Here is a 26,443-nt window from a genome sequence, read left to right as displayed (position 1 = left end):
CGAAACACTCGCAACTGTCAACGCTGAAACGGAAATGAGCCTCGACTTCAATGTGCAAAACGAATGGAGCTCTTCAACCAAACCTTGGATACGTTCGTCGTTGTCAAGCAAGGACCGACATCGCCACAGTGGAAATTTTCCTGATACATTGGCGGTGAGCCCGGTCGAACACTTGATAGATGCTCCAGTGGGAGGAAGGGAAGTGGGTGGGAGAGAAAGAGCGGTCGTCGATCGAAAACCCCGCGCTTTGAGGCGTCGGTGCAGTGGGTGGATGTCTTCTACCCGTGTTTTAAATCGGTCTGGACAGCTCGACCCATGCTGAGGCCGGGCTTTATCGTGGAGTAAACACCGGCCGCGGGGTTATTGAGGAGCTATCCATAGAACGGCCACAATTGGACTTAACGTATCATTTGATTGAAAAACGGATTTTCCGATACAAAAGCCAAGTGAGCTCGAGACGGACGCACGTCGGCCGGCCCAGAGCTCGAGCTCCACTTGAATCAAAAGTGCACATAACGATACGAACGGGGACGATCCTCGGTGCCACGTACCGCCGAGATGCCATGGGGAAAAGCCGCAGGAGCCGAGCCTGGCCACGACGGCACAAACTTGATTTGAGTGGTAAGCTTAGGGCGTCATCGATCGCGAAGTCGGATGCAGTGAGAGATCGCCCTTCGGAGAAGTACACTGATACATGTAATGAAGAGCGGGGGGTACTGGTAGAAACTGGAGGTGTACCGGGGACAGTGGACGGCAGTTTAAGGCACTTACATGCAGCGAAAGTGAGTTTTTATATGCGGAGAGGTCAGTAACAATACCCTTCAACTTCAGCGCGATCTAAATGCCGAAGGTCGAGGCTGTAGCCGTGTCGGCGTCGCTGGCGTCTAACAAAAAGTCGCTATCCTGCATGTAGGGAAGTGGGTCCTCGTGGTCGATCTCACTGGGGTGGAAGTTGTCCAGGAACTCCAGCAGTACGGCGTGCTCTGTGGGGTCAAAAGGCGGCTCTTGGTGAAAATTAGACAGCCACACAATCAATTTCGAAGGCTTCGCTTGTGAGGTGCTCATAAACTTGTGCAACAATGACGCTGACACAATATCCGCTGAGTGGGTGTATGCGTTTGTTTAAGAACGTTTGCTGTCACTTATCAGGTAAACCTCAGTAGAACCGTCATCGTTTAGTTTGATAACCACAAACGAGATGCATGAAGGTGACTCGTATCCTATGCTGAAAAATATAACAATCACATTACGATGAGTCTTCGTCATCGACACGCGTACATGTATACTAGCAAAGCACCCTTGACATGTGAACCAGTAGTTTTGATTAGAAGCTTGTGTCTTACAGTACTGTCGTCACTGGACAGTACTTCCGTTCTTACTCGGGCTCACTACGCAAGATGGGGGGCCTGCATAACCAAGCGGGCGCTCGACGAAGGTCATGCACTGCATATTATTAATAATAGCCTTCGCCTGGAAACAGCCTGCATGATGCAGGCTGTTTCCAGGCGAGTGCACACAGCCAGCAGGCTGCCCGTCATATTGCGGCAATAGAATCGACAGTCGTTCGCTCAACTTCAAGGCGGATCCGTACATTTGGCCCACGTGAGCTTTGCTCGAAAATCCACTCTTTAGGCGGTCGTAAACGACACACTCCAATGTCTTGTTTGACCGTTTTACCAAATAGTCTGACTCTAGAAAGGGGTTATTCAGTTTCCGCAGTGAAAATCCCACCCGTAACCACTTAGTAATAGCGGATTAATCTACCACGCTGATGATTAGTACCGGGTGATTATTCATCAGTCACGATCAATTCAGTGTGCTTGCGATGGCTGCGGTGCCACTCGCTCGAGAAATAAATCTGGATAATAGCCAGGGACTGCATCTCCAGATGCTGCCCCAACTCGGAAAGGACAACAACGTGGTGTACGTGCATCGCACGATGTCGGGAGCGTCTGGCAAAATGCAACGCGGTTCACGAAACGCAGCAACATGCATGTCCTCATTTCAGAATTAACCTCGTGACTCACACACGGCAACATACCAGTAGTGACCAAATCATGACAATTTCGGAAGTTGTGCAGAGCGGGCTCTTCAAAGGAGATAACGAGGACCAGCAGTTGATCCGGATACCACTTCGCGCTGCTGAAAGTGGGAAATCAAAACGGAGGCGCTCTCGTCGCCAAGACCCACCGAGTGAGCGGAGTCGTTTACTGTGGACAACCGACGAGCATGACCGATTCCTGGAGGCGCTGGAGCTCTACCCTTCCGGTCCCTGGAAAGTCATCGCCGATCACGTCGGGACAAGAACCACGCGGCAAACAATGACCCACGCCCAGAAGTACCGCCAGAAGATCGAGAGACGAAAGCTAAGGGACCGAAGAGATAGCATCGACAGCGCACTCTCCGAGTCGTCTTCACAAGCGACCGATAGTCACACAAGAGAACCCTCGATGGTGGAGCCGCCTTTTGACCCCACAGAGCACGCCGTACTGCTGGAGTTCCTGGACAACTTCCACCCCAGTGAGATCGACCACGAGGACCCACTTCCCTACATGCAGGATAGCGACTTTTTGTTAGACGCCAGCGACGCCGACACGGCTACAGCCTCGACCTTCGGCATTTAGATCGCGCTGAAGTTGAAGGGTATTGTTACTGACCTCTCCGCATATAAAAACTCACTTCGCTGCATGTAAGTGCCTTAAACTGCCGTCCACTGTCCCCGGTACACCTCCAGTTTCTACCAGTACCCCCCGCTCTTCATTACATGTATCAGTGTACTTCTCCGAAGGGCGATCTCTCACTGCATCCGACTTCGCGATCGATGACGCCCTAAGCTTACCACTCAAATCAAGTTTGTGCCGTCGTGGCCAGGCTCGGCTCCTGCGGCTTTTCCCCATGGCATCTCGGCGGTACGTGGCACCGAGGATCGTCCCCGTTCGTATCGTTATGTGCACTTTTGATTCAAGTGGAGCTCGAGCTCTGGGCCGGCCGACGTGCGTCCGTCTCGAGCTCACTTGGCTTTTGTATCGGAAAATCCGTTTTTCAATCAAATGATACGTTAAGTCCAATTGTGGCCGTTCTATGGATAGCTCCTCAATAACCCCGCGGCCGGTGTTTACTCCACGATAAAGCCCGGCCTCAGCATGGGTCGAGCTGTCCAGACCGATTTAAAACACGGGTAGAAGACATCCACCCACTGCACCGACGCCTCAAAGCGCGGGGTTTTCGATCGACGACCGCTCTTTCTCTCCCACCCACTTCCCTTCCTCCCACTGGAGCATCTATCAAGTGTTCGACCGGGCTCACCGCCAATGTATCAGGAAAATTTCCACTGTGGCGATGTCAGTCCTTGCTTGACAACGACGAACGTATCCAAGGTTTGGTTGAAGAGCTCCATTCGTTTTGCACATTGAAGTCGAGGCTCATTTCCGTTTTAGCGTCGTCGCACTCACATCGAAAAACACGAAAGTGACTTGTGCCACCAACCACCAAAAGCCAACCATGACGATCTCCTCGGTCGTGCAAAACGGCTTCTTCCACGACGGCAACCAGCTCATTCGCATCCCCCCGCGATCAGCGGAAAAGGTGACGGCATCTCGGCGACGCGCTCGTCTCGCCCGCGAAAAGTCCAAGAAGCGGATGAGCGACCGCAACCGACTGCTCTGGACCAGCGAAGAGCACGAGCGGTTCCTCGAAGCTCTGGAGATGTACCCGTCGGGGCCGTGGAAGCTCATTGCCAACCATGTGGGCACCCGGTCGACTCGACAAGCCATGACCCACGCACAAAAGTATCGCCAGAAAATTGAGCGCCGAAAGCAGAAGCAGCTCAAATTGAGTGCAGACGCTACCTCCAGCATGCCCGATCTCGACGCGGTGTTCCCGTGCTCCCCCACGACGGTTGACAGTCTCAACTTCAGTCTTCAGAGTGAGATGCTGATGTTACCAACGAGTGAGGAGCAACCGGCTGCCAGTACTCCGGATATTGACGACGACGTCGAGCGTGCAGTGACGATGGAGTTCCTGGATGAATTCCAACCACTGACGATGGACTGCGAGGAACCTCTGACGGGACTGTCTGGTTTCTCCAGCGACGACCCGTTCTGGCTCGACATTGGAGCTATCAGCGCTTCCATTGCTACATCTACGGCGCCAGAACCTGCTACATGGGAAGCTAGCGAGGTCCTCTCGCTATAAGTAATTTTTTTTAATGACTAGGACGAAATCCCGAGTTACAGTTAGTGTAGGTGTTGGGCAGCGTAGAATGCAGTGAAATGCTTATGAATCAAGCAAAGTCGTTTGAGAAACGCCCCCAACAGTCTCTCCCTATTATTGTCAGAAAAAAATCTTCACGATGGAGCCGCGACCGTTGCTTGAGTTAAATGTGCAGAAGGCGATCGCTAGCATTCTGCAGAAGCCTCGATGGTGGCTTAAGTGGCAGGACCAGGAGATTCGCGCGAAATGGTTGAGTGAGGTGGAGCAGCAGCTACTGCTCAAGACGTTTGACCAGTCGTTGGTGAACTGGAGTCACGGACAAGCTCCACTGCATGATCTCGGCGACCTACTACAGGGACCCGAAAGCCCCGATAAATATGACAAGTTGAGAAAGTGGCTCAAAGAAGTCGTCACCGACTTAAAGATAAGCGATGGTGAAGAGGAGGAGGAGGAAGAGGAAGAAAGCGAAGACGACGACGACGACGACGACGACGACGACGAGGCCGCGACCAAGAAGAGAAAGAGACGTGAAGGTGACGGATTGGATGCAACCGAGAGGAAGAGACTACGCACTCTGGAAAAGGAAGTTGAGTCGCAGGGGTCCTATCCGACTGTGAAATGGATATTCAACCAGCTTCTACTGCACGAAAGACTACGTGCTGTTCGAGTGGAGGAATGGGCGGAGAAGACCGCGAAATCTGCTGTCAATGTAGCTCGCTCTGTTGATGACCCAAACCTTGCACCCCGAGCGGCAGAGTTTGTCCTTGCGGTACGTCGAGGTGACAGTGTTGAGGAAGCTCTCCCAATTCCGCCTGGATCGGATCTGTTGAGTGCCGATCGAGTGCTCAAACTCAAGATGCACTGTGAAAAGATTCACCAGGAGCTTGGAGCAGTTCAGAACCACATTGCAAGATATATCGAGCTGGTTGCGAAGAGAGAAAAGTTGACCGCTGGCCTTGACCATGAGAAAGCAGTGATCTGTCCTGCTGGTATTGGCAGTGTCTGGATCAGTGACAACATCATCACTGATAAAGTGGCCACAAAGTTCATCAGCGAGGTGGAGGCGCTGGAAAATGTGCCGGAGGACAAGAAAGATTGGCATCCCCACTCAGGTAAACGCGTGCTGGACCTGGTCCATCCGTCCCTGTTTTGCTGTGTGTACGGACAGACTCGTAGAGTGTCGAGCGCTCTAGATCCGTCGACATTTACTACCCCCGTGGAGCAAATGCATCGTTTAATGTTTACAGGATCTGAAGTAGTAGAGAAACCAGCGAGTTGCAACACGGCGTACCAGTGGATTCCATCCGACTTCCTCGTGGGTGAAGGCGGTGAAGCTGGGCAGGACGATGTGAGCGCAGTGCGTATTTTGTCGTACATCAACAACTTGCATCCGGAGCGCTTTGGCGAACTGTACGCTTCGACTGGTAAAATCTTCAGCCATTTTGTACCGCTTTTCGAACGCATGCTGTCGGACCAGGAACAGGGAATGGCGCGATCTGCATTTCGGGTCAATATGCAATGTCATGACGCGTCTAGAGAACTCCCACCTCGCCCGAAAATACCAAAGTCGGTAAAGGTACCAAAGAGATCTGTGACAGTCTCACTCCGGGGTAAGACACTGCAAGCCATCGTGAAAATTGCCGAAATTTCCCTCACACCGGAGAACCCTAGCTACTCCGGTGGTGCCTGGCACATTGAAGGCACACCAGCGGAGAAAATCGTCGGGACTGGCATCTATTACTTCGGCTGTGAGAATATCAAGGGTTCTCGATTGTCATTTCGTGCTGAGGTCGAGGAACCACCCTACCAGCAGAACGATGACGATGGGATCGCAGAGATTTACGGTCTCTTCGCGAATGATCTGTTAGTGCAAGAGCTAGGCTCTGTCGAAACTTCAACGTCTCGGTGTGTGGTGTTCCCCAATGCACTGCAACATCTAGTCCAGCCCTTTGAGCTTGAAGACCCTACCAAAGCTGGAGTTCGCAAGATTCTGGCTTTCTTTCTCATTGATCCGGAGAGCCCAATCCCTTCAACGTCAGTGATCCCCCCTCAACAAGAAGAATGGATGGAAACTCCTATGGAGTTTATAGACATTGATACAGTGGAGCAGAATATTCGCTCGATGCTGTCTAGCGGGATGTCTCTAGCTGAAGCCCAACAGCACCGACTGAAACTGATGAAAGAGCGATCTGTGACAGAGCCGAATGCAGAAGATCGAGGTGGCAACCCTCGCTATTTCTCGTTGTGCGAGCACTAACCAACACGAGGTGCAGTGCGTTCTTGCTCAAGTGTGGACATCGTTCGTCCTCGTCAAGTGTTGTTCCAACAAGCAGAGATTCACTTAGGTATTGCATTCTTCCTCTACTTGCATACTATCTCGATCGCGCTGTGAGCTGAAACAAAAGGCCACCATTCACTCGTTTCCGACCGGTTCGAGTTAAAGCAGCTTCCTCAACGAGCATATCCTTACCAGCAAGCACAAGCGCAAGGCATCGCCGCTGTTACAATAGACTCATGATCACCAAGCAAACAGACAACTGCAATTGTACAGGATGCTGTGAATTGAGTATTATCGCGTACGTATGATGAAGTAGGCTTTACGTTGCATTGCTCGACTGCACGAGCCTACGCGCTCTGCTGCTTCTTGGCCAGCTGGAAGTCCTCCATCCCTTGCAGCCACGACGCCACCGTGAGACCCTCGGGACAATGCGAGCACACGACGCCCAGAGCGCTCACGTCCTGCACGTTCCCTTGTTCGTCGTCGTTGAACAGCATGTCCTCGAACGCGACGCCGCTCTGCTCGTGGAGCTGCTTGAAGTGCGTCGTCTTGCTGCCCGGGAAGACGGTCACGAAGTCGGCCATGCTGCCGAGCGACTTGCTGACTGCCTCGCCGCCGTCCTCACCACGCAGTGACACGTCCATGAGCTGTAGACACGTATTGGCGTTCTCGATCTCCTCGGTTCTGGACGCCACGCCGACCTTCGTGTGTCGAAACTGCGGGTCCGACTTGAGCACGCTCAGCACCGCGTGGATCTCGGGGTAGAAGTGCACTTGCTCCCCCACGGCGTCTGTGACGTTGCCCGTGACTGGGTCCTTGGTGATCTTCTCGCCGTGCAGCTCGTCCATGGCTGGGAACCACATGGTGAAGTCGAGGTCGAACACCACGAGCTCCGGGATGAACGTCCACTTGCGGAAGGCGCGAGTGGCGTGGTCTGGGTCCTTGCTCTCCGTGGAGCGGTTCTTTCCAGGAGCTAGGGCCTTGGGCATGGTGGCGATGAGTGACGTTGAGCTTTGCAAGAGAAGGTTGTTTTTGGCCAAAGGTAACTTGGAGAATGACACGTGCGTGGCAGGAATCTTGCTTTCGATTCGAAGGTCTCTTCTATCACAACCGAAGTTCGGCTTACGTGTTTGCCATCAGATCTCTAGATTATGCATCGAGGGACCCGATCTATTCCGTTGGATGATCGCTTACTCGCACCATAGGGCATCGTTCTCAGGGTTTTGCAATCCCTGATACTTTTCATTGTGTCCTCACTGAGCATTAATGACTAGCTTAAGGAACGAGACGAAGTAGGGTTGCATTAGTCTAACCCAGCCTAATTCCGTGAGTACTGCATCTCGATCCTCTTGGATTTTTGGTAGTTTGTTTTCAGTGAGGTACATTGATGTCACTTAGTAAAACTAACGACTTCCTATGCCTGCCCTAGCTACCGCCCTTATGTCGATTGCTAGCCTTTTCCGTGCGGTTCAAGCTTACGCGTCCCCGCTTCGTGCCAGCGACCTTATCGGTTGTCGGCCACAACATCCTCTTGTGTTGTGGCTTCCATGTTGTCCATCCACGCTGCCATGTCTTCGCCCATGTGGCTAAGAACCCCTGCATATATCTTGATCATCTCCGGCCGTCCATTGATCGTTACCTGTGTGCTCATAGCACCTTCCATTGCCATGGTGGCCAATGTGCTGATCATGTTGTTGTCGCTACGGTATCTGTAGTGCCACGCTTGCACCACTGTGCGCTCCAGTAGACGTCGGTATCTCCAATATATCCCTAAGATGTTGAGCTCTTGGTGGCTTGCGTCTTCTGTGCTGATTCACCAGCACCTCATTGTGTGGAGTGGGCCGTATTTCCTTTTTGCACACTCCGCAATCCCCGTGAGGAGGCCAAGTGAGTCGGCAGGTGAACGCCGTTGGTTTGGAGCTATATGTCATACCCAGCATACTGTAGATTCCGGTATGGTTTTGCCAAGTTTTAGCACCACCGCTCCACAGCCTGCAGCTCCGTGTCTCCCTTTTGCTCTGCCACCGAAGAAGAGTACATGGGTCGCAGTACTCGTCATAATCACGTGGGGTGATGACAACCGACTGCAGGATTTTTGGTAGTCCACCTGATCCCGGAGCTACTGGCACGTGACCACCAACCTCTTGATATCCAAGATGTTGCGGTTTTCATTATATATATTTTCTCTCGCAATGCCCTCGAGCGCCTTCGCCTTTCACTAGTCAAACTCTTGGTGTTCACTCCGAGGAGCCCCATCATTCGTCTCGGATCCGTCTCGCTTACACTCAATACTGCTTGCACGTCCGACACCAAGCTCAGTTCGTCTCCGTATCGATCAACGACAGTCCCCGGATCTCTAGTCTTGGTGAACGGGCAGGTCAATGTACAGGTCAAATACTACGAGCCGAGGAACGTGTTCCCAGTACTGTGACGACCCTGCATCATGCGCCACCGTGCCAATAACCTGAACCTCTCCCCATTTGGTGCGAGTAAGCGATCATCCAACGGAATAGATCGGGTCCCTCGATGCATAATCTAGAGATCTGATGGCAAACACGTAAGCCGAACTTCGGTTGTGATAGAAGAGACCTTCGAATCGAAAGCAAGATTCCTGCCACGCACGTGTCATTCTCCAAGTTACCTTTGGCCAAAAACAACCTTCTCTTGCAAAGCTCAACGTCACTCATCGCCACCATGCCCAAGGCCCTAGCTCCTGGAAAGAACCGCTCCACGGAGAGCAAGGACCCAGACCACACCACTCGCGCCTTCCGCAAGTGGACGTTCATCCCGGAGCTCGTGGTGTTCGACCTCGACTTCACCATGTGGTTCCCAGCCATGGACGAGCTGCACGGCGAGAAGATCACCAAGGACCCAGTCACGGGCAACGTCACAGACGCCGTGGGGGAGCAAGTGCACTTCTACCCCGAGATCCACGCGGTGCTGAGCGTGCTCAAGTCGGACCCGCAGTTTCGACACACGAAGGTCGGCGTGGCGTCCAGAACCGAGGAGATCGAGAACGCCAAGACGTGTCTACAGCTCATGGACGTGTCACTGCGTGGTGAGGACGGCGGCGAGGCAGTCAGCAAGTCGCTCGGCAGCATGGCCGACTTCGTGACCGTCTTCCCGGGCAGCAAGACGACGCACTTCAAGCAGCTCCACGAGCAGAGCGGCGTCGCGTTCGAGGACATGCTGTTCAACGACGACGAACAAGGGAACGTGCAGGACGTGAGCGCTCTGGGCGTCGTGTGCTCGCATTGTCCCGAGGGTCTCACGGTGGCGTCGTGGCTGCAAGGGATGGAGGACTTCCAGCTGGCCAAGAAGCAGCAGAGCGCGTAGGCTCGTGCAGTCGAGCAATGCAACGTAAAGCCTACTTCATCATACGTACGCGATAATACTCAATTCACAGCATCCTGTACAATTGCACTAAAAAAAAGAGATGACTACATATCTGCTTGGCGAGTTCATTGACATGGCTACATCGGTGTACGATCCGACGACGACCAGTCGGACGTAACGGCTCTGTCCGTCCCCTGCGTGCAGCTCGCTATGCCCCGTGCCAAGGCCAAGATGAAGCTCAAGGCGAAGCGAGCCAAGTCCAAGACGTCTGGGTCTTCCACCAGGTCCATCACTGCTTCCCGTACTTGGGACCACATTCCCCGCCTCGTGGTGTTCGACTTGGACTTCACGTTGTGGTATCCCGAGATGTACGAGCTCTGGGGAGCCCCGTTCAAGAAGAACGCGACGACGGGCGCTGTGACGGACTGCAAGGGGGAGCAAGTGCACTTCTTCGGGGCTGTGCACTCCGTTCTGAGCATTTTGGAGACAGACCCGCAGTTCCGAGACACGACGGAGGTAGCGGTGGCCTCGAGGACAACAGAGCCGAAGTGGGCCAAGACGTGCATGCGACTGATGGACGTTGACATTGGCAGCGGGGCACAAGCAGAAGATGGCGATGAGGAGAGCGAAGAGGAGGACGAGGAGACGACCAAGACGTCGCTGCAGACCATCGTCGACTACGAAGCCATCTACCCGCGCAACAAGCGCGTGCACTTCGAGCAGTTGAAAAAAGATAGCGGCATCCCGTACGAAGACATGCTCTTCTTCGACAACGAGTATGGCAACGTGCAGGACATTCAAAGGCTGGGAGTAACCTGTGCCTACTGTCCGCAAGGACTGACCGAAGGCTCGTGGATTCAAGGAATGGAAGCTTTCCAAGCGGCCAAACGGAAGCCAACCAGCAGTGACTAACTTGGTTAGATTCAGACCCCCATAAAATAGGCATATTCAAATCCTTAATTAGGTACCCAATTTCTGATTTGAGTATGTCAGACCCAAATTATAAAGCCCTGATCAATTGGTGACCATGGCGTCTCGACACATCTCGCGGTGGAGGCTATGCCGGCCTGCCCAGGGATCCGACAGCGCTGAAACTCCGTCTAGCTCTTCGCTAAACGCGTCTGGAGCTGCGGCAACAGTTTTAGCTTCCGCGCCCCCCGTGTCGCTGCGTTATCTCAATGAGTTCGTGGGCAAACTGCACTGCGCCCCCGCCTTGCTGCAGCACGGTCTGTTTCCGGACGCGAAGGAGGTGACGGAGGTAAATTTCAAGTTTTTCTGCAATCAATTGGGTCGGAGCTCCGGATCATGACATTTCATCGTGAGTTGTCCAGAGTATGGCACTTTTCAACGCCGTTCGACGGTACATCGAGCCCACTAGCAAGGGAGAAGCAGTGGACGAGAACGGAAAACACGACGGAATTGTGGTCGTTGGAGACGGCAATACTCGTGAGTGGGGGGAGGTTGCTTTCGTTTTCGTGATAATTGGTTTTGACATTTTGTTTGTTTTATATCATGATAGCACGCACGGCTGCGTTGTTTGCGTTTCGGATGCGAGGTTGGAAGTGCTACAGTGTGGATCCAGCCATGGAGAAGGGGACGAGTGAGGTAGGTAGTGGAAATGAGCGCCAATGTGATTTTTTTTGGGAAGTTCTGATTGATTTTCTGTATGTTGTGCTGCAGCGTTCGAAGGGCTGGGCGGATGTGTCGAACCTTGTGGTGGTGCGCAACAAGATCGAAAACGTGCGGATTGCGTTGAGGAAGGCGATTGTGGTGCTAGTGCACGCCCATGTTACGCTGGACCAGGCTTTGAGCGCAGTGCAAGCGGAGCAGGTGTGTGGTGTGGTTACGCTGCCTTGTTGCAACTGGTACGGCCAGCAGGAGAAACTGTTTGGACGTGGTCCAGACCTTGTCTACGATGATTTCAGTGTTCTTTCGGACCATCGGGAGGTAGGTTCTGTTTGTGCCGTGTCTTACTGCTTCACCATTGATCTCACGAGGTTTTGTTCCTGTGTAGATTCGTTTGTGGGCTGGTGACAAGCCTCACGATAGTAGTGACAATGTTAACACCTCTCATGCTGACCTGTCGTTGGCGTCAAGTGTCATGAAAGGCTGTGTTCGCAAAGAAATGGTCGTGGTGGATGAGCACGGCTCAGGACAAAACGCGCGGACTGAGGAGAACTTTGAGATGCAGGCGGAGAATCTGAAGAAACGGCACGACGGGGTGCTTGACTTTATTGGCGATACGCTGAGTGAATTAACCCACGATGCCTCAACAATGAGCCAGGAAGAGTACACCGTAGAAGAACAGACAATCGGCAGCAGCTTGCCATCAGCTGTGGCATCCCACCTGGGGACAGGCACCCACGTGCTCGCACTTGGCTGGCACCCGCGACGATTGGCCGTGCGCTTGCTGCTACGCGATGGCTACACGGACGTCTACACCATTTCGTTGGCTGAAGAGCTAACATTCAGTGTTGCTGACAACGGCACTCACGGCTTGAAACGACTAAAGTTGCAGCTCCACAAGTGTACCGTCAACTTGGATGCAGACTCGGAAGAGAACGATGAGGAAGAGAGCCTGCGACTCGATCCCTGTGGTTACTTTATTCTTCAGTCCTCATTTGCTGTACCTCCTGCCGATAAACGCAACGAAGACGAGGAAGAAGAAGAAGAGAAAATTACAGTGACGTTCGAGAGCGAAGGAGCCCCAGCACCCCCGCTATCCTGCATTCTGGATGCAGGCTTCATCTTCCGCGGGTTCCGTGGCCGTGCGAAAAAGAACCCTGCATTTTTCCGCCTCCTGTGCCGCACACTGGACCAAATAGTGTCGGCTTGTGGCAGCACTACGTCTGGTAACAGCCGAAGTGCATCGTTGGTTTGCCTCACACCACGCAAGCAGTGGCGAAAGAAAGAGTTCTTAACGCACGCAGAATTAAACTACGACGTCCAGTCACTTATCGCCACCAGAAAGCAGTTTCCTGGAACGCCAGTGTACGTGTATTGCTGCTTCAAGCGGCAAACTCTCTCAAGCTTCACTGAATCCGCCACCGCCCAGCAGGTTGTTATGGCTGAAGATGAGGAGAATAACACGACCACTCGAGATGCTGCCCTTGGGACGTGGCTGGAGCTGGAGACGAAGCTGACATCTCGACAAACTGAGCTTGGCGGCGAGCTGGTCATTATTGACAGCCCCGCAGCACGAGTGAAAGCAGCACAAGAACAAGAACAGGCTGTTGCTCAAGCACAAGCTACTGCTGGTGAGGACAACAGCTCAACCATCCAGCCCCGGAAAGTCTACGTGCAAGCTACCGGTGAAATCACGCGTGTTCGCAGGTTCAGCAACGGCATGGCCTTCGTTTCGCTCCAGTTGACTGGCAGTGGGTACGATCGACCGCTGCAGGTGTTCTTGGAGCGCGACACGTTGGGATGGTCATCATTGATGTTTGCCAAGGTGGTGAGTCTTTTTCGAAAGGGAGACGAGCTGGTCGCAGTGGGATTCATGGCTCGTAATGCTCGCGGACACTCCATGTTGCAGGTGGAGGCGCTGTCTTTGGCTCGCACCGGCGAGTTCGAAGCTTACAACTAGGCTTGCGAGGGCAGTTGCTGAGGGAAGTACAAAGTCAACACTGCTGCTTCATCAACACTCAATTTCGCTGCGGTAAAGAATGCAATTGGCACGGTTGCCTACGTCTGCTCGATCTCTGACCTAGACTTCTTTCAAATTGGGGTGTGAAGAGAAAACGAGCCCCTTCCAATCCTCCAGCGCGATGTCCATCGTCTGCTTCAAAATCTGCTTCTCCATGATGAGAATTTGCTGCACGTGGCTCATACGTGTGCTGTCGAAGTCCTCTTCGTCTGCTAGTGTAGCGAGAGTGCTGCGGTCTTGTTCAACGGTTGTCGGGTACTGATTCAGGAGCGTCGTGCACGTAGACATAACTGCACGCGTGAAGACGAACTCATTTCGGAGACTCAGGATGTGTCGGTCTTCTTCTTCGTTGGTCTCCTCCTTTGGTGTCAGCAGCTCCTTGTAGCGCGAGAGTTCGGCGCCGGACAAGAGCTTCATCTTCAGAGACGTCGAGATCGCATCATCAATCTTCGAGCTCCCGTAGAAGAACGCGTAGGTCGCGTTGACGCTCTCGTTCAGCTGCATCTCAATCAAATAACTCTTCAAGGGAGCGAGTGCATCGCTCGGATCCAGCGTGACCGTCAAATCCAGCTTGTCCAGCTTGTGCGAAGCCCGATCACGCGCGAATCCATTGTTCAGCATGAATTGAGCGGACGACTTGCCTGGCATCGCGAGACGAACCTCCTGACCTTTCTTGTACGGCGACGCAGCGTACACAACCATCCGCTGCGTGTTTGCATCCACCTCAATGTGATTAGTAGGACAAGTTTCGCTTCCTTCATCGTCGATCTCCGTACAGACCCCGATGGTGTCCAGCACAGGCGCCAACACAACTTGTTCCTCGTGGTCACCGAATGGGAAGGCACTCGCCCACACGACGCCCATGGCCCAGCGAAAGTTTTCCAGCGTGAAGACCTCCTCCTTGAAAATCGGCGGGTCGACCGCTTCACGTGACGTCACGGGCTTCAACAGCGCGTCGTAGAACGCCTCCACAGCTTGAGCTCTCCCCATGGTGTAGCGCAGCAGTTGGGACCCGGCCAACTCCTGCAACTCATTTTCAGAGTAAAACAACGTGCTGTTGATTGCTTCAGGCCCTGGCAGCGTCGCCACAAACTCAGAGAAGTTGGACGCTGCTCCGAGTGCTCGTTCTTCCAGCAGATGCAGTCCCAACGCAATGGCCGGTGGGAGGTCCGGGTTCACCTCCAGTAGTAACCCCACTCGTCCTTTTGCAGCCGACGCCACACTCATCACCTTGCTCATGGGCAGCGCCAAGAGTTCGCCGCCTTCCTGCACCTCCTCCGTCGTCACGTAGCCCACACCACGTCCAAAGTTGAAGCCTTCAGCTTTCAGCACCGTCGAAATGGGCGCATCGAGTTTTCGCCCCCCCACCGGTCGGATGTTGATTCCCATTGTTTCCCCATCAGGAAACGTGGACCGACCATCCAGAACCGGTCGGTCCGAGCGAGAGGCAGCGTACCCGCCCCACTGCGCTTTGGATTCCCGATCCAGGTCGAATTCGACTTCGACTTCCGGCCGCGCAGCGGCCACTGCGGCACTTTTGGCGTCGATGGACAATGTCGACACTGGATGACCCCCGATATGCAACGCCAACAGCAGTGAGAGAACACTGGACAATGATACCATATTTGATCGATGTGACGTCCTCCGAGCTAGTTCACGAATGGCACGAGTGACACGAATGACAACCAACAAAATTTTGATAAGCATATCTTTCTACCGACCCTGAAAGGTCGCGCCATAAAGATACAACTTAGTGTTTGACACACCACATACCAAGTATACTGTGTATACAAAATATCCAACAGCTAAAAAAGCATAATTCAACAGATTCAAGGAGAGGAGTTTCTAAGTTGAACATTTATCGCGTGCAGTCACATTAGCTGTTGTGGGACCGGATCCATTCAAAGAAGTCGCCACCTAGATGAACCATTACCAAAATGAACGCACCATTGAGAATCGGTACGAAAATCTCCAAATTCTCGGTGAGAATGAAACATTCCGAAGCGAAGAGAATGTCAAGAGTCTCCTGGAGAACGTCAGTCCGTCGGGTCAAATCTTGCTTGGCGCCTTCCATGCTGCTTCGACATTACCTCAACTGGATGATCAGAAACAGGTTTGCGACAAGAGAAGCGGCTGCTAGTGATACGGTCTACAACGACGCCCAGCTGAATTATTCGGCGTACTGATCGATTTTGAGCGCGCGTCGTTATCAACGTTTGCCAGCAAAGTACTGCCTTCCTGGTCAGGTTGTAGTAAATGCTCAAGCGCCTTTGCATTTTCGGTTGTATTTGGTTATGAAACACATTTGAGTTACAGCATAGTAGCCAAATAGCCGTGAGCAAATTGCCGTCCTCGATTGCCGGTAATACCAACCGCTTTGTGCAGGAGTGCAGGTATTTGAAGATACCGCTTAGGCCATCGAAACTCCCTCCACTTTAACCCAGAACACGTAGTTAGTTTGCCATCCGTCTGGTGGCCCCCAGAACAAGCGCAACGATAAGAAGCGGAAGACCAATAGTTACAAGTACACGAGCTATCGTGCCAGATGACTCTCGATCAAGTATTGTGCTCCGATGTGGATTAGCTGCAACTCAACTGAGTTCATAGAATTTCTTCCACCACACTGACATGGAGTGCGCGGTCATTGACAATGGTGATGGCGGTGTCACGCATATCAGCTCGAGTGCAGTGAATGGAGCTACCATCAAGGCGATCAAACGACAAAGGACAAGCCACGGATTCTATCATAAACTCCACTATTTTTCAATGTGTGTTTTGTGGGGAACCTAGCCACTTTTCCACAACTGAAGCTTTGACACAACAGCGCTAAGCACCTGTTGGGTGTTTAATCCATTCAAACAGAAAGGAAACGTCCGGCCCTGCATCACAAACGTTCATTACCATTAAAAAAAAACAGAAAGAGTAGACAGACACACACGCCGACGTACCGAAGTGTGTCACGCGATAGGACAACGTGTACAAGATCCAAAGAACCAGTTTTGACGGCACGAAAGCTATCTCCGTCTCCAATACAAACGCGAGTTGGTAGAGCACGTCGATGCCGCAGTGCCGCTTCGTAATGATTGCGAGAACGACGAAGGATATGAATTCCAAGAGTGCGTAGACGAACATTCTGGCGACCATGCCGCCGACGTTGTTGAGAGTGACGCCCTCCATTTCACTATGATAGATTGCGCTCGGTAAGCGGATGGTGACGAGGATGAAGAGGCCGTAGATGAGGGGGGTGATAATTTCGACGTATTCCGTGAGAACGAGGCACTCTGAGGTGAAGAGGGTTTCGAGAGATTCGTTCAGGATGGCAGCAGCCGCAGCTCTCGATGGGCTGCGTTCTATCTTCTCGAGCCCCATTTGCTCTACTACCCGAACGGGTTTGGAGGAGTTGCGGACCGTTTCCACAGTGTTTAGCGACGGCTTTCCTGCAGTTCTTAGCGAGTTCAACTTGGCCCACCTCCCTGAAAGCAGCCGGTCGGGTAGCGGGACAACGGAAGATAGTTTTGATGTCACGTTTGTCTTTCCTTCAGAGTGCTGAGAGGCGCTATCCGATGACCTGACAAGTGGGTAGCCGTCTAATTTCTGTAAGAGGATCCTGCAATCGGTAGACAGTTGGTGTGTAATACAGGAATGCACGCGGCACCCAACTGTGCAATTGGGTTTTGAGTGACTCGATACCATTCAGTAAGTCGCGGATTGTCCCGAATAGGTTTCCATTGTTTTCAGTTTTGATTTCGGCGACTTCGTTTAACCGAGCGAGAACAATTCCAGTTCTTTGATGAAGGTCGTGTAATTCCATAGCCGACTCGGCAACGTCGACAAGCATTACCACTACGAGAGTCGTTGGCGCTAAACGTTGCATGAAGGTTGCTAGATAGAAAGAATCAAACAAATCCACAGTGAAAATGACTTGCTTGGGTATCATGTCTTCCTCGTGGGTTGCAGCCGATCGAAATATCCTCTTCATCACGAGTTTGATCACAGGTAGAAGCAGAGTGACTGGAAGCTCGTAGGAGGTGCCGTTTACTTTGGTGAACAGAATTTGATATGCAGGATAGCCAGCACACATTATGCTCTCCAGCATGGCAACTTTGATCATACTCCCGAGCTCCTTCTTTCGTGAAGCGATCAAATTAAATACAGTCTTCCCCGCCACGACTCGCATGGATCCCACGAGAACTGCTATGAAGACCAAGGACATAGAAAGCAGAAAAAATGGGATCGGGAACACCCAAAGCTCTGCAACAGCCATACCACCACCAATTAGACCAATGGCCGTAAATATGCTGAATACAGCGACTTGCCTTGATGAAAGCCTTGGAACATTGAACCAGGGAGAGACTTGTGAACTCGTCTCGTGGCCATTTACAATACCGAGCATGCCAACACGGAACCAAAATCCCCAGTTGGCCTGCCATCCGTGTTTTGGGTCTTGAAGTGGAACACTCTCTTGGCATAATAACACTGCGGCAGTGAAAAGAGGAGGGCTGACTATCACAATCACCACGCGAAGAAGCGACGTGCTTCGAGTGTACTCCTCCAGCGCCAGCATTCTCTCTACCGAGTACTTGCCGCCATAATGGGCAAGCTGCATTCTGTACATCGCATTGTAGAATTTCAGCCACCAAGTCGTCAACTTCCGCAGTCGCGATGAGTTCGACATTGTGTCGACTGGGCTTGACTGACTCGAGGATGGGATTTGCCCTGACGAGTGGTCTAGATGGCGAGAATGCAGACTGGCCGTGGCTTTAGTTACGACCATTATTCCATCTTTAGCTTTGGGACGAAGCTCTTGCCGACAACCTAAAATGACTGAACTATTCGCCACGAAGAAGTGAATCCTATGTTAGAGAACCACGACATTCGAATTTGGTGTCATGAGACGAGAACCTCAGTTTTATTGGCCTCAAATGTATCGAGCCATCCCACCACAGAACAAACAGATTCAAGCCAGACGTTCTACATCATGTCAACGACCCGGAATACACGGTGAAGACTCGGCTACGACATATCATTCGACGTGTTCAACTTGAGCTCGACAGTTGTACGAGTTCCATGGCCGCCTCCAACAGTTTTTCGTCACTTTTGAATTCTCGCCGCAGTGAACAATGGCACCGCAGTTCTCGACACAAATCAACGGGTCAATGACCTTCTCCGCCAGCTTGAGCGCGACCATGAACACCACCACCAACGTGACAGCAAGCAGGAACTACCGCCCTCTAGTCCCCGAGCCATCAACTCTTGCCCACCTCAACGGCCCTCCACCACTCATTTTGTCCGTTGAAGAAGCCGACTCCCTCGAAAACCTCGCGGACTCCGTCTTGAAGCGGACGCTGAGTGACTACCTGCACTTCCGCGACGTCCGCAAACGTCGACTGCATGATGAGCAATGGAAAGAAGTCCGCCGACAGGACAACCTCGTGGCTTTCAAGGAACGGGATTCTTGGCGACAACAGCATCAGACCTTGTGTACACCCGACGGGCGACTGGAGCCTGTCGTCTGTAAGACTTCTGTGCCTACTTTACTGGTGCTGGGGGCGCTGCAGGGAGCTCTCGACGACGAAATGTACGGGATGCACATCGACAGCAACGACGCCGCCAAGTTGCGGTCTTCGTACATCCACGACCAAGTGAACGACTTTCAAGTGTTGACTCGGATCCGAGGAGCTACCAAGGACGACCCCTTTCGGTTCTGTGGCGTCACGTGGGCGGACTTAGGTAACAATGGCTACGGACCATTCGCTAGGAAGCGTGACTATTGTGTGATCACGTCCATGGGAGTGACCACGACAGCACGTGGAGAACGGGTTGGGTACTACGTGGTGCACTCGGTGGACGTGAGTTCAAACGGTCCAATGGGTAGAACGACGCAGCTCGGACTCGCTACCAATGGCAACGCTACTGGGAGCAAGTACACGCGCGCTAAAGGGTCTATGTGCTGGCTCAAGTGCGAGTTGCCGAATGGTGGCGTGGAACTCTACATGCAAGGCTTCTTCGCCCCCATGGGCAGTGTACTGGAGTTTGCGGTTGTGAACGCAGCAGTGAATACAGCCTTGGGGCTCGCCCAGACGAGTGACACTTCCTACTCCAAGAAGATCCGTTGGATGCTGCACGATTCCGTGCGTTCGACACGTCGGTAGGCTTTTGCATTGACGGGATACGTGGATTGGTGACTAACGTTTGTTTTGGCGTTATCAGTAGGTTGGTGTCGCCATCGACGGAGGATTGCGTCGGTCGATGCAAATCGCATTTCGGTGTGGCCAAGAAGCGGAAGTTCGGGTGCTGCATCGTCTGTCGTGCGGTGAGCATTGCAAGGGGCTGTGTGTGGTTGTTGGTGTTTTACGTGTTTGTGTAGTTGGTTTGCAATTCATGCAGGACGACGCGGAAAGTGACGGTGGACGTGGCGGCGGATAGCGTCGTGCAGCAGACGCGCTGCAGCATTTGCTTCCTGTGCATGGGCTATGCCAAGCAAACCAGCGCGACGGTGTTCGCAGCCAGAGAAATGGCTCACGCCCGCGCTAGAAGCAATCGAGCGCTCAGCACCGATACGTCCGAGTATATTCTGTGAGGGCAATGTAAGCACTGGTTCGACTCGGACGAAGAGCGAGCAGACGAGCAAACGAGCAAACGACTTCGCTGGACCTAGTGGTAGACGGAAGTGTTAAACCACGTTGAAGGAGCAAGAGGATAAATCCAATATGCTTGGCTGGAGTGGTCACATTCGATGCCGTTTGAGCTGACAGGGACTTGCAGCGTGGTCTATAGTATATTATACAGCACTGCAGCATCGACGTCGTTGCATTCCTCGATGCTCCAAGTCGATTCAACGCAAAGCTATTTCGTCCGACAGATGACGACAGAGGCCACCGTTTGCATCACACCGGCACGAAAGAGGGTGGCACCCCATCCAGGAATCCTGCGGCCTGTGTGGGTAAAGCCCCAAAAGCTGGCCATACGCCTGGATTCCAAGGAGCGATGACGAGAGGATAAATCGAAGCGAAGGTAATGACTTTGCTCGTGATCATACCGAAGATTCTCATCCGAAAACCTCCAGCTGGATTTAGGTAAGCGCTACAGCCTCGTACACCAGACAACTCCTTCAAAGTAACAGACAAGAGAGTCATTACGCCGGACTTGCCTCGCCTCACGCCTCTGATTCGGGCCGGTTCCTGTCAGCCGCCTAATACCTGTATAAATCGTATATTCAGCTAAACCACATATATGCGTTATCCACGACTGTACTAAAGTACTTTCCCGTAAACCTATCACATCGGATATCCTACTATCTACAATCGAATCGATTTTGAAAGATCTGCGGAGCTTGAAGCCGTTCGTGGTCAGCAACTTTATCGATCATGATGGAGATGCCTAAGACGAACACGACATCAAGATTTGCCTTTCCATTAAGCAATGCAGTACCTTTGTCGGTACGTGTAGTCAAGTGGCTTCGGGATTGCCAGAAATCATGGAAACAGGCCGGAAATCGGTTCGGATCTGGCCGAAAGCAAAGTACGATGGTGAGCGTGTCGGACCGAAAGTCCTTAGGCGCGTGCCACCACCTCTCCGCGGCTACTTTGGCCCAGCACCCGGTGCAACCTGGTCATCACTTCGCTTTTTGCCGAGCACCGCATCGACCTCTTCGCGGAATTTCGGGATTAAAAACAAACAGTTTTTCGGAATCATGAGCAGTAGAACGTCTTCAGAACGAGTGACCGGGTCGACCCATTCAACGCAGGAGCGTCTGTATCTCTCGCAAGAAGAAGGTCGTCGCCTCGAAGATCTCGCGGACCAAGTGGTGCTCGACACGATCGAGTACTACGACAGATTCCGGTTTGTCGAAAAACGGGTCGTGGACCCCAGCGCCTGGAAGGATGTGGGCCACCGCGACAACTTGACGGTGTATCGTGAGCGCTCGGGCCCCCGTCCGACGTATCCGTCGATCCGAACACTCGACGGACGCCTACGACTGGTACCGTGCAAATCCGCCCCGTCGGTGAAGATCGTCGGGATGATCCAAGGAACGCTGGACGACGAGATGTACGGCTGCTTTGTCGACAGCGACGACGCTGTCAAGACGCGTACGGTGTTTGTCGACGATGCCGTGCAGAACTTCCACTGGTTGGCGACAATTGCAGAGCCCACCCAAGAAGACCCTTTCAGGTTTTGCGGTGTGGCGCGTTGCACGTTGGGGATGTCGATGCCTCTTGCCAAGACTCGTGGAGCCTGCATGGTCATTTCCATGGGGATGTCCACAACGAAGCATGGAGAGAGAATGGGGTACTATGTCGCGCACTCGGTGGATCTCTCGGAGCCTGTGAACGAGCATCGCTACCTCCGAGTCAACTGCTCCTTGTGCTGGCTGAAGACGGAGCTGGCTAATGGAAAGGTGGAGCTGTACATGAAGGGGTTTGTTGCCCCCATGGGCATCGTTCCTGAATTTGCTGCCTTCCCCGTACTCGTGAACTGCGTCCTCGGGATCGGCCAGACCAGTGATACGTCGTACACGAAGAAGCTCGCCTGGATGATCCACGACGCCGGCAAGTCTACTCGTCGGTTGACTCAACCTCCAATGGATGAGTGCATCGGAAAGTGCAAAAACGCATTTGGTGGACCCAAGAACAGCGCCCACTTCCGACGATGTATTGTCTGTTTCAAGGCTGTGTGCAACACGTGTCAGGTGGTACGCAAAGTCCCCGTGGACGTCGTGGATGGCCGAGTGAACTTAAACAAGTGCAGTCTCTGCATATTGTGCATGCACCGAGCCAAAATGTTGAGTGCAGTGGCGTTCGCTCGGCGGGATTTGCGCTCCAAGCGATGGAAAAGCGTGGATGTTGGCTGTACTTCCACCACCGGCAGCAGCGACCAGGAGTTAGCGCTCACCCCCAACATGGACCGACCATTCTACGAGACGCGTTAATCTCGACCAAGCTTAATACGGTTGCTGCATGTCCTCTAGTGAAGTTGTAGTATCGGTGAACTATGAATATGTGAATACGCAAGCTGGTTTGAATGGCAGGCTGTCACTTTCCATTTACAATCTGAAACATTTCTTTATGTGTTTGGTCTCAGCAGCAGCTTCAGTTATTCCTGGGCCCATCCGGGTTGTTATAAGGGCCCATCTATTTCGTGTTTCATTCGGGAACAACAGTACAATAGCTGCGATTCAAGGGATCGTGGGAATTGCTCATGGAGCTTATCACACTTCCAGTACTGCTACCTCGTCCAGTGTTTCTTTTTGCGATCTCTGCCGCACATCAGGAGGATACGGTATCGGCACAAGTTTTGTTTACTGTTTTTTTAAAAAATTTACGTATCTTGCAACGTTCATGCCAAGATTGTCACTTACGACATTAGGTGTATTATTGGCTTAACTATGAACTCAGCGCGTAAATCATGCTATCTAAAGATTGGGCTATGAATACTTTTCGCTCTCACTATCCTTGTACTGTACGGGCAACATCATCCTCATCATTAGAGGAGAAATGGCGTCTCCGAATACGTTCCCATCTGCAACAACAACAGGCGTCCGAGATCGCCTGGGTGTTCAATGGAAGAGGCTTATCGACGCGTGGTTTGGTGCGCAGCTCGCTCACTATGGAGGAAAATACTCGATCGAGCGTATGCTGGCATTTGAAGAGTACACTCGGAAAACGTCCATGGACCGTGTGTTGCTTGTGTGTGTCGGTGTCCCGCTCTTTGTTATTCTCGTAGTGCTGTGCCAAGAGAGCGTTCCACTTCAAGACCCAGCTGATGGCTGGAGAAAAAACTACGGCTTTTGGGTGCGAGCAGGTTTAGTTGGAGTCGGTGTCGGCAACGCAGCTTCAATCCAGATTGGATTCTGGCTTGATGTTCCCGAACTGTCGTCAAAACAAATCCTGGCTTACTGCTTTTTAATGGGGATTGGCTATATCGTAGCAGGCATGGTGACGGCGGAACTCTGGGTATTTCCCATTCCGTTTTTCATGTTTACTCTGTGCCTAGTGACAACATCTATCATTTTGCTGTACATGCGGATCATCGTGGGAGCTCGGGGTTTTCGGCACATTCTCTCACAGCGCGAACAACTGCGCCGACTAAATCGAATAGGCTCAATGCAAGCTTTCATGTATGTTGCCTACCCTGCGTACCAAGTGATTTTCACCAAGACGACGCGCACGAGTTATGAACTGCCTGTGCTGTTGATGCTCCCTGTTCTAAGACTCGTGATTAAAGTGGTATTTGCGTCTGCTGCTGCTTACAAAGAAGACATGATACCGGCTCAAGTTGTGTTCACTGTCGACTTTTTTGACGCATTCTATCTCGTCACATTTGTACAAACGGCATCACTGACCTCGCTTGCAGCGATAATGATCGTTGATCTCGCTCAGACTGGTAGTGAGCTACACGAGCTTCATCAGCAAACTCGACGAATACTTGGCCGGCTTCGCCGGATACCTGACATGCCGAAAGCTGACGTCGGTAATATTCTTGTGGCAATTCGCCAATTATGCGAGCGTACCGAGCTGATCCAAGGCCAATCCAAGAGGAACATCCGAGTGCGCTCATGCATATATCACGAATTATCAGAAGAAGGCAGGGCTCTGCTGGAAAAATATGAAAGACACGACCCCAACAAATCACCGAGCAGTTTATATCAACACAATCTTAAGACGCTATCACGAACCACATCACTCGTGGAAACAGCTCCTCTACTTTCTGCCAACAGTTGGACTACATGCTGTTTTGGACGTACAGGTACAATTATGCCAGCCCCGTCACCACCAACCCTACCAAAGTCTCCAAGAAAAGAGGACATCCCGGATATGGCGGCTTCAAAAACTGCGAGCAGAAAGAAATCCACCGTCACCAATTCGACCATAATCCAGGAAGGTCTTGAAGTACTCTTTACCTCGGAGTGTCTTATTCTCTCGGAGTACATGGAAGCATTTGTTCCGGCTGTGTATGGCATTTTCATTCTGACGATGGTTAACCTCCCCAGCGCGCAATATCACACAGAAATGATTGGAGTTACGCGTGAAAATGTCAGTGGCATCGTGTCTCGAATATTTATCTACGTACTAATGGAGCTGGGATCATTTGTTGGCCTTGCTGTGATCACGCAACGAAACTGCCGTATCAATGCATTATATCAACTTGCGTTTGTATTGGAAACACAACTGCTCTTTGTTCAGTCAACGCTGATGATGTGGATACTGATGACTTTGACGTACCGCGTTGTTCATTTTGGTTCGTAGCAATGTGTTTTTCTACCCCTGAATTCCCCTGAATTGAAAACTAATCGGGTTATGTATGAACTAGGTGCTGATTTTACCTTCCAATTCGAGTGGATTCACCTTCACACATGATTATATACTGGAAAAGGGGTTTGAAGTGTTGAGTATACTACTTGTACCCTAGCAATGTTTCTGAAAAGAAGTCGTAGCTTTACCGTAATTGGACAGAGTAGTTTAAGTACGTACTGAGCTAAAAATTACTAATAACTTACGCTCTGTACAACAAACATTATTTTGTGGCCCATGCGTGCTAATTAATGATTGCAAGGCTGACCGCCAACCTTGAGTTTGTTTATCGAGGTGAATCGCCAACTTTGACAAGTCAGCACGTTGGCTGATGTGGTAAATGCAAACAAGTGAAAAGTGGGTAGTGGCGTGATATCGCGCTTACACGTGGAATAACGTATTTTCAAGACCAAGAGGTTCACTACGTAGCTTGAATTTCATTGCACTCGTATTTTCGATAGCCCGGGTAAACTCAAACTAGAGGCATTCCTTACATAGAACTACCGTAGGAAGCACGCGCACAAGGCTCTTACATGTTAATTCAGAAGCCCCGCCAGCAAATTTGTACTCTACGCTGTTGGGATTACAAATACAAGATATATTCAAGGTCCGCTTGGAAAGTCTTCAAGTCCTTTTCACTACAAAATTACTGGAGTCACTTTTCTTCTCAACAGCACTTGGACCAGGAACCATATTTACAATGTAGCCATGTAGCGATTCCGCCGCTGGATCTTGCGCACGTCAGCTGTGTGTCCCAATATCCCTGTTCCATTAACCCACCTCTTACAAATAGCAAGTACATCAACCCCATATGTGCTTCTTTCCCCGGACACAACTCTCTACATATCTGATTTTTTGTTGTTGCTGTCATCCAGGATCCAATCACTTCTCAACTCGCTCATCGCCCGCAAAGAGAGAGAGATATCTTCCTGGAAGATGCACTCGTCGCTACTCGTCGCCCTCGCGCTCTTGGCGTCTCCCGCCATGGCTGCCCACCACAAGGGCCACCACCACCGCAGCCACCTCAAGTTCCGCGAGGTGACGGTAATCGCCGACAACGCCACGTGCCCCAACGGCGGAGACGTGCTCATGTGCGAGTCTGCGTCCTACGCGTGCCAGGACGACGGCACAGGCGCGCAAAAGTGTCTGGAGCGCGACGACTCGTTTCTGGACACTGTGGACAGCAGCACCACTATGCCCTGGATGCAGTGCAGCTCGTCCAACGCGTCGCTACCGTCCAAGTGCCTCTTCGACTTCACGTGCCTGTGTCTGGACTACGCCAATGTGGACTGCTACTGCATGCCGCCCGATGCATGGCGGACGGGCCGCAGCACGGCCGAGAACTGCACCACGTCCAGTGGAGAGGTGGGCTCTTGTGATGAGGGCGAGTACTGTCGCACCAAGAGCAGCTACCAGGAGTGCGCCACCGCACCGTACCTGCCCAGCAGTACGGCGCTCTACAGCGACTGCACGGACGATGGAGAGTGCGACACGGACCTGACCTGTGAAGACTACGACAACTTTGGCATCTGCGTGGACGGAGAGGAAGACGGCAGTGCCTAAGGAACGAGAGATCTTGACATGGATTTCCCTAGTGAGTGAGTGTACGTTAAGAAAGAGACGCAAGTCTTATGCATTGAGTGAGCTCCATGAAGCTCCTAATCCAAAAATGGCGATTTA

The 26,443-nt window shown here is 52.1% G+C and overlaps 13 protein-coding genes across 13 annotated transcripts; 10 read left to right on the top strand and 3 right to left on the bottom strand.

Annotated features, from left to right (window-relative positions):
• Window positions 1-2,057: 2,057 nt before the first annotated feature.
• On the top strand, window positions 2,058-2,624 carry KRP23_14376 (Protein LATE ELONGATED HYPOCOTYL; the record flags this gene model as incomplete). Its single annotated transcript, XM_067885192.1, has 1 exon — window positions 2,058-2,624. One exon carries the CDS (start codon window positions 2,058-2,060, stop codon window positions 2,622-2,624), a length of 567 nt encoding a protein of 188 aa, XP_067737391.1.
• An 877-nt stretch (window positions 2,625-3,501) lies between these two features.
• On the top strand, window positions 3,502-4,194 carry KRP23_14375 (Protein LHY; the record flags this gene model as incomplete). The annotated part of the gene is made up of 1 exon (XM_067885191.1): window positions 3,502-4,194. One exon carries the CDS (start codon window positions 3,502-3,504, stop codon window positions 4,192-4,194), a length of 693 nt encoding a protein of 230 aa, XP_067737390.1.
• Window positions 4,195-4,351: 157 nt separating this feature from the next.
• On the top strand, window positions 4,352-6,469 carry KRP23_14374 (uncharacterized protein; the record flags this gene model as incomplete). The annotated part of the gene is made up of 1 exon (XM_067885190.1): window positions 4,352-6,469. The coding sequence occupies one exon, from the start codon at window positions 4,352-4,354 to the stop codon at window positions 6,467-6,469; it is 2,118 nt and encodes a 705-aa protein (XP_067737389.1).
• Window positions 6,470-6,837: 368 nt separating this feature from the next.
• KRP23_14373 (Magnesium-dependent phosphatase 1) lies at window positions 6,838-7,479 on the bottom strand (the record flags this gene model as incomplete). Its single annotated transcript, XM_067885189.1, has 1 exon — window positions 6,838-7,479. The coding sequence occupies one exon, from the start codon at window positions 7,477-7,479 to the stop codon at window positions 6,838-6,840; it is 642 nt and encodes a 213-aa protein (XP_067737388.1).
• On the top strand, window positions 7,337-7,726 carry KRP23_14372 (uncharacterized protein; the record flags this gene model as incomplete). The annotated part of the gene is made up of 1 exon (XM_067895812.1): window positions 7,337-7,726. The coding sequence occupies one exon, from the start codon at window positions 7,337-7,339 to the stop codon at window positions 7,724-7,726; it is 390 nt and encodes a 129-aa protein (XP_067737387.1).
• A 1,205-nt stretch (window positions 7,727-8,931) lies between these two features.
• Window positions 8,932-9,327, bottom strand: KRP23_14371 (uncharacterized protein; the record flags this gene model as incomplete). The annotated part of the gene is made up of 1 exon (XM_067895811.1): window positions 8,932-9,327. One exon carries the CDS (start codon window positions 9,325-9,327, stop codon window positions 8,932-8,934), a length of 396 nt encoding a protein of 131 aa, XP_067737386.1.
• Window positions 9,185-9,826, top strand: KRP23_14370 (Magnesium-dependent phosphatase 1; the record flags this gene model as incomplete). Its single annotated transcript, XM_067885188.1, has 1 exon — window positions 9,185-9,826. The coding sequence occupies one exon, from the start codon at window positions 9,185-9,187 to the stop codon at window positions 9,824-9,826; it is 642 nt and encodes a 213-aa protein (XP_067737385.1).
• A 210-nt stretch (window positions 9,827-10,036) lies between these two features.
• Window positions 10,037-10,738, top strand: KRP23_14369 (Magnesium-dependent phosphatase 1; the record flags this gene model as incomplete). Its single annotated transcript, XM_067885186.1, has 1 exon — window positions 10,037-10,738. The coding sequence occupies one exon, from the start codon at window positions 10,037-10,039 to the stop codon at window positions 10,736-10,738; it is 702 nt and encodes a 233-aa protein (XP_067737384.1).
• A 115-nt stretch (window positions 10,739-10,853) lies between these two features.
• On the top strand, window positions 10,854-13,412 carry KRP23_14368 (uncharacterized protein; the record flags this gene model as incomplete). The annotated part of the gene is made up of 5 exons (XM_067885185.1): window positions 10,854-11,084; window positions 11,158-11,272; window positions 11,346-11,431; window positions 11,507-11,773; window positions 11,841-13,412. The coding sequence occupies 5 exons, from the start codon at window positions 10,854-10,856 to the stop codon at window positions 13,410-13,412; spliced, it is 2,271 nt and encodes a 756-aa protein (XP_067737383.1).
• Window positions 13,413-13,532: 120 nt separating this feature from the next.
• Window positions 13,533-15,095, bottom strand: KRP23_14367 (Ribulose-1,5 bisphosphate carboxylase/oxygenase large subunit N-methyltransferase, chloroplastic; the record flags this gene model as incomplete). The annotated part of the gene is made up of 1 exon (XM_067885184.1): window positions 13,533-15,095. The coding sequence occupies one exon, from the start codon at window positions 15,093-15,095 to the stop codon at window positions 13,533-13,535; it is 1,563 nt and encodes a 520-aa protein (XP_067737382.1).
• A 4,244-nt stretch (window positions 15,096-19,339) lies between these two features.
• Window positions 19,340-20,052, top strand: KRP23_14366 (uncharacterized protein; the record flags this gene model as incomplete). The annotated part of the gene is made up of 3 exons (XM_067885183.1): window positions 19,340-19,620; window positions 19,686-19,785; window positions 19,840-20,052. The coding sequence occupies 3 exons, from the start codon at window positions 19,340-19,342 to the stop codon at window positions 20,050-20,052; spliced, it is 594 nt and encodes a 197-aa protein (XP_067737381.1).
• Window positions 20,053-21,165: 1,113 nt separating this feature from the next.
• On the top strand, window positions 21,166-22,401 carry KRP23_14365 (uncharacterized protein; the record flags this gene model as incomplete). Its single annotated transcript, XM_067885182.1, has 1 exon — window positions 21,166-22,401. The coding sequence occupies one exon, from the start codon at window positions 21,166-21,168 to the stop codon at window positions 22,399-22,401; it is 1,236 nt and encodes a 411-aa protein (XP_067737380.1).
• Window positions 22,402-25,699: 3,298 nt separating this feature from the next.
• Window positions 25,700-26,326, top strand: KRP23_14364 (uncharacterized protein; the record flags this gene model as incomplete). Its single annotated transcript, XM_067885181.1, has 1 exon — window positions 25,700-26,326. One exon carries the CDS (start codon window positions 25,700-25,702, stop codon window positions 26,324-26,326), a length of 627 nt encoding a protein of 208 aa, XP_067737379.1.
• Between the last annotated feature and the right edge of the window lie 117 nt (window positions 26,327-26,443).

Source organism: Phytophthora ramorum (assembly GCF_020800215.1).
Source record: "Phytophthora ramorum isolate Pr-102 chromosome Unknown Phyram_PR-102_s0021, whole genome shotgun sequence".
Taxonomy (NCBI): domain Eukaryota; phylum Oomycota; class Peronosporomycetes; order Peronosporales; family Peronosporaceae; genus Phytophthora; species Phytophthora ramorum.
This window is presented reverse-complemented; position numbering and strand designations above follow the sequence as displayed.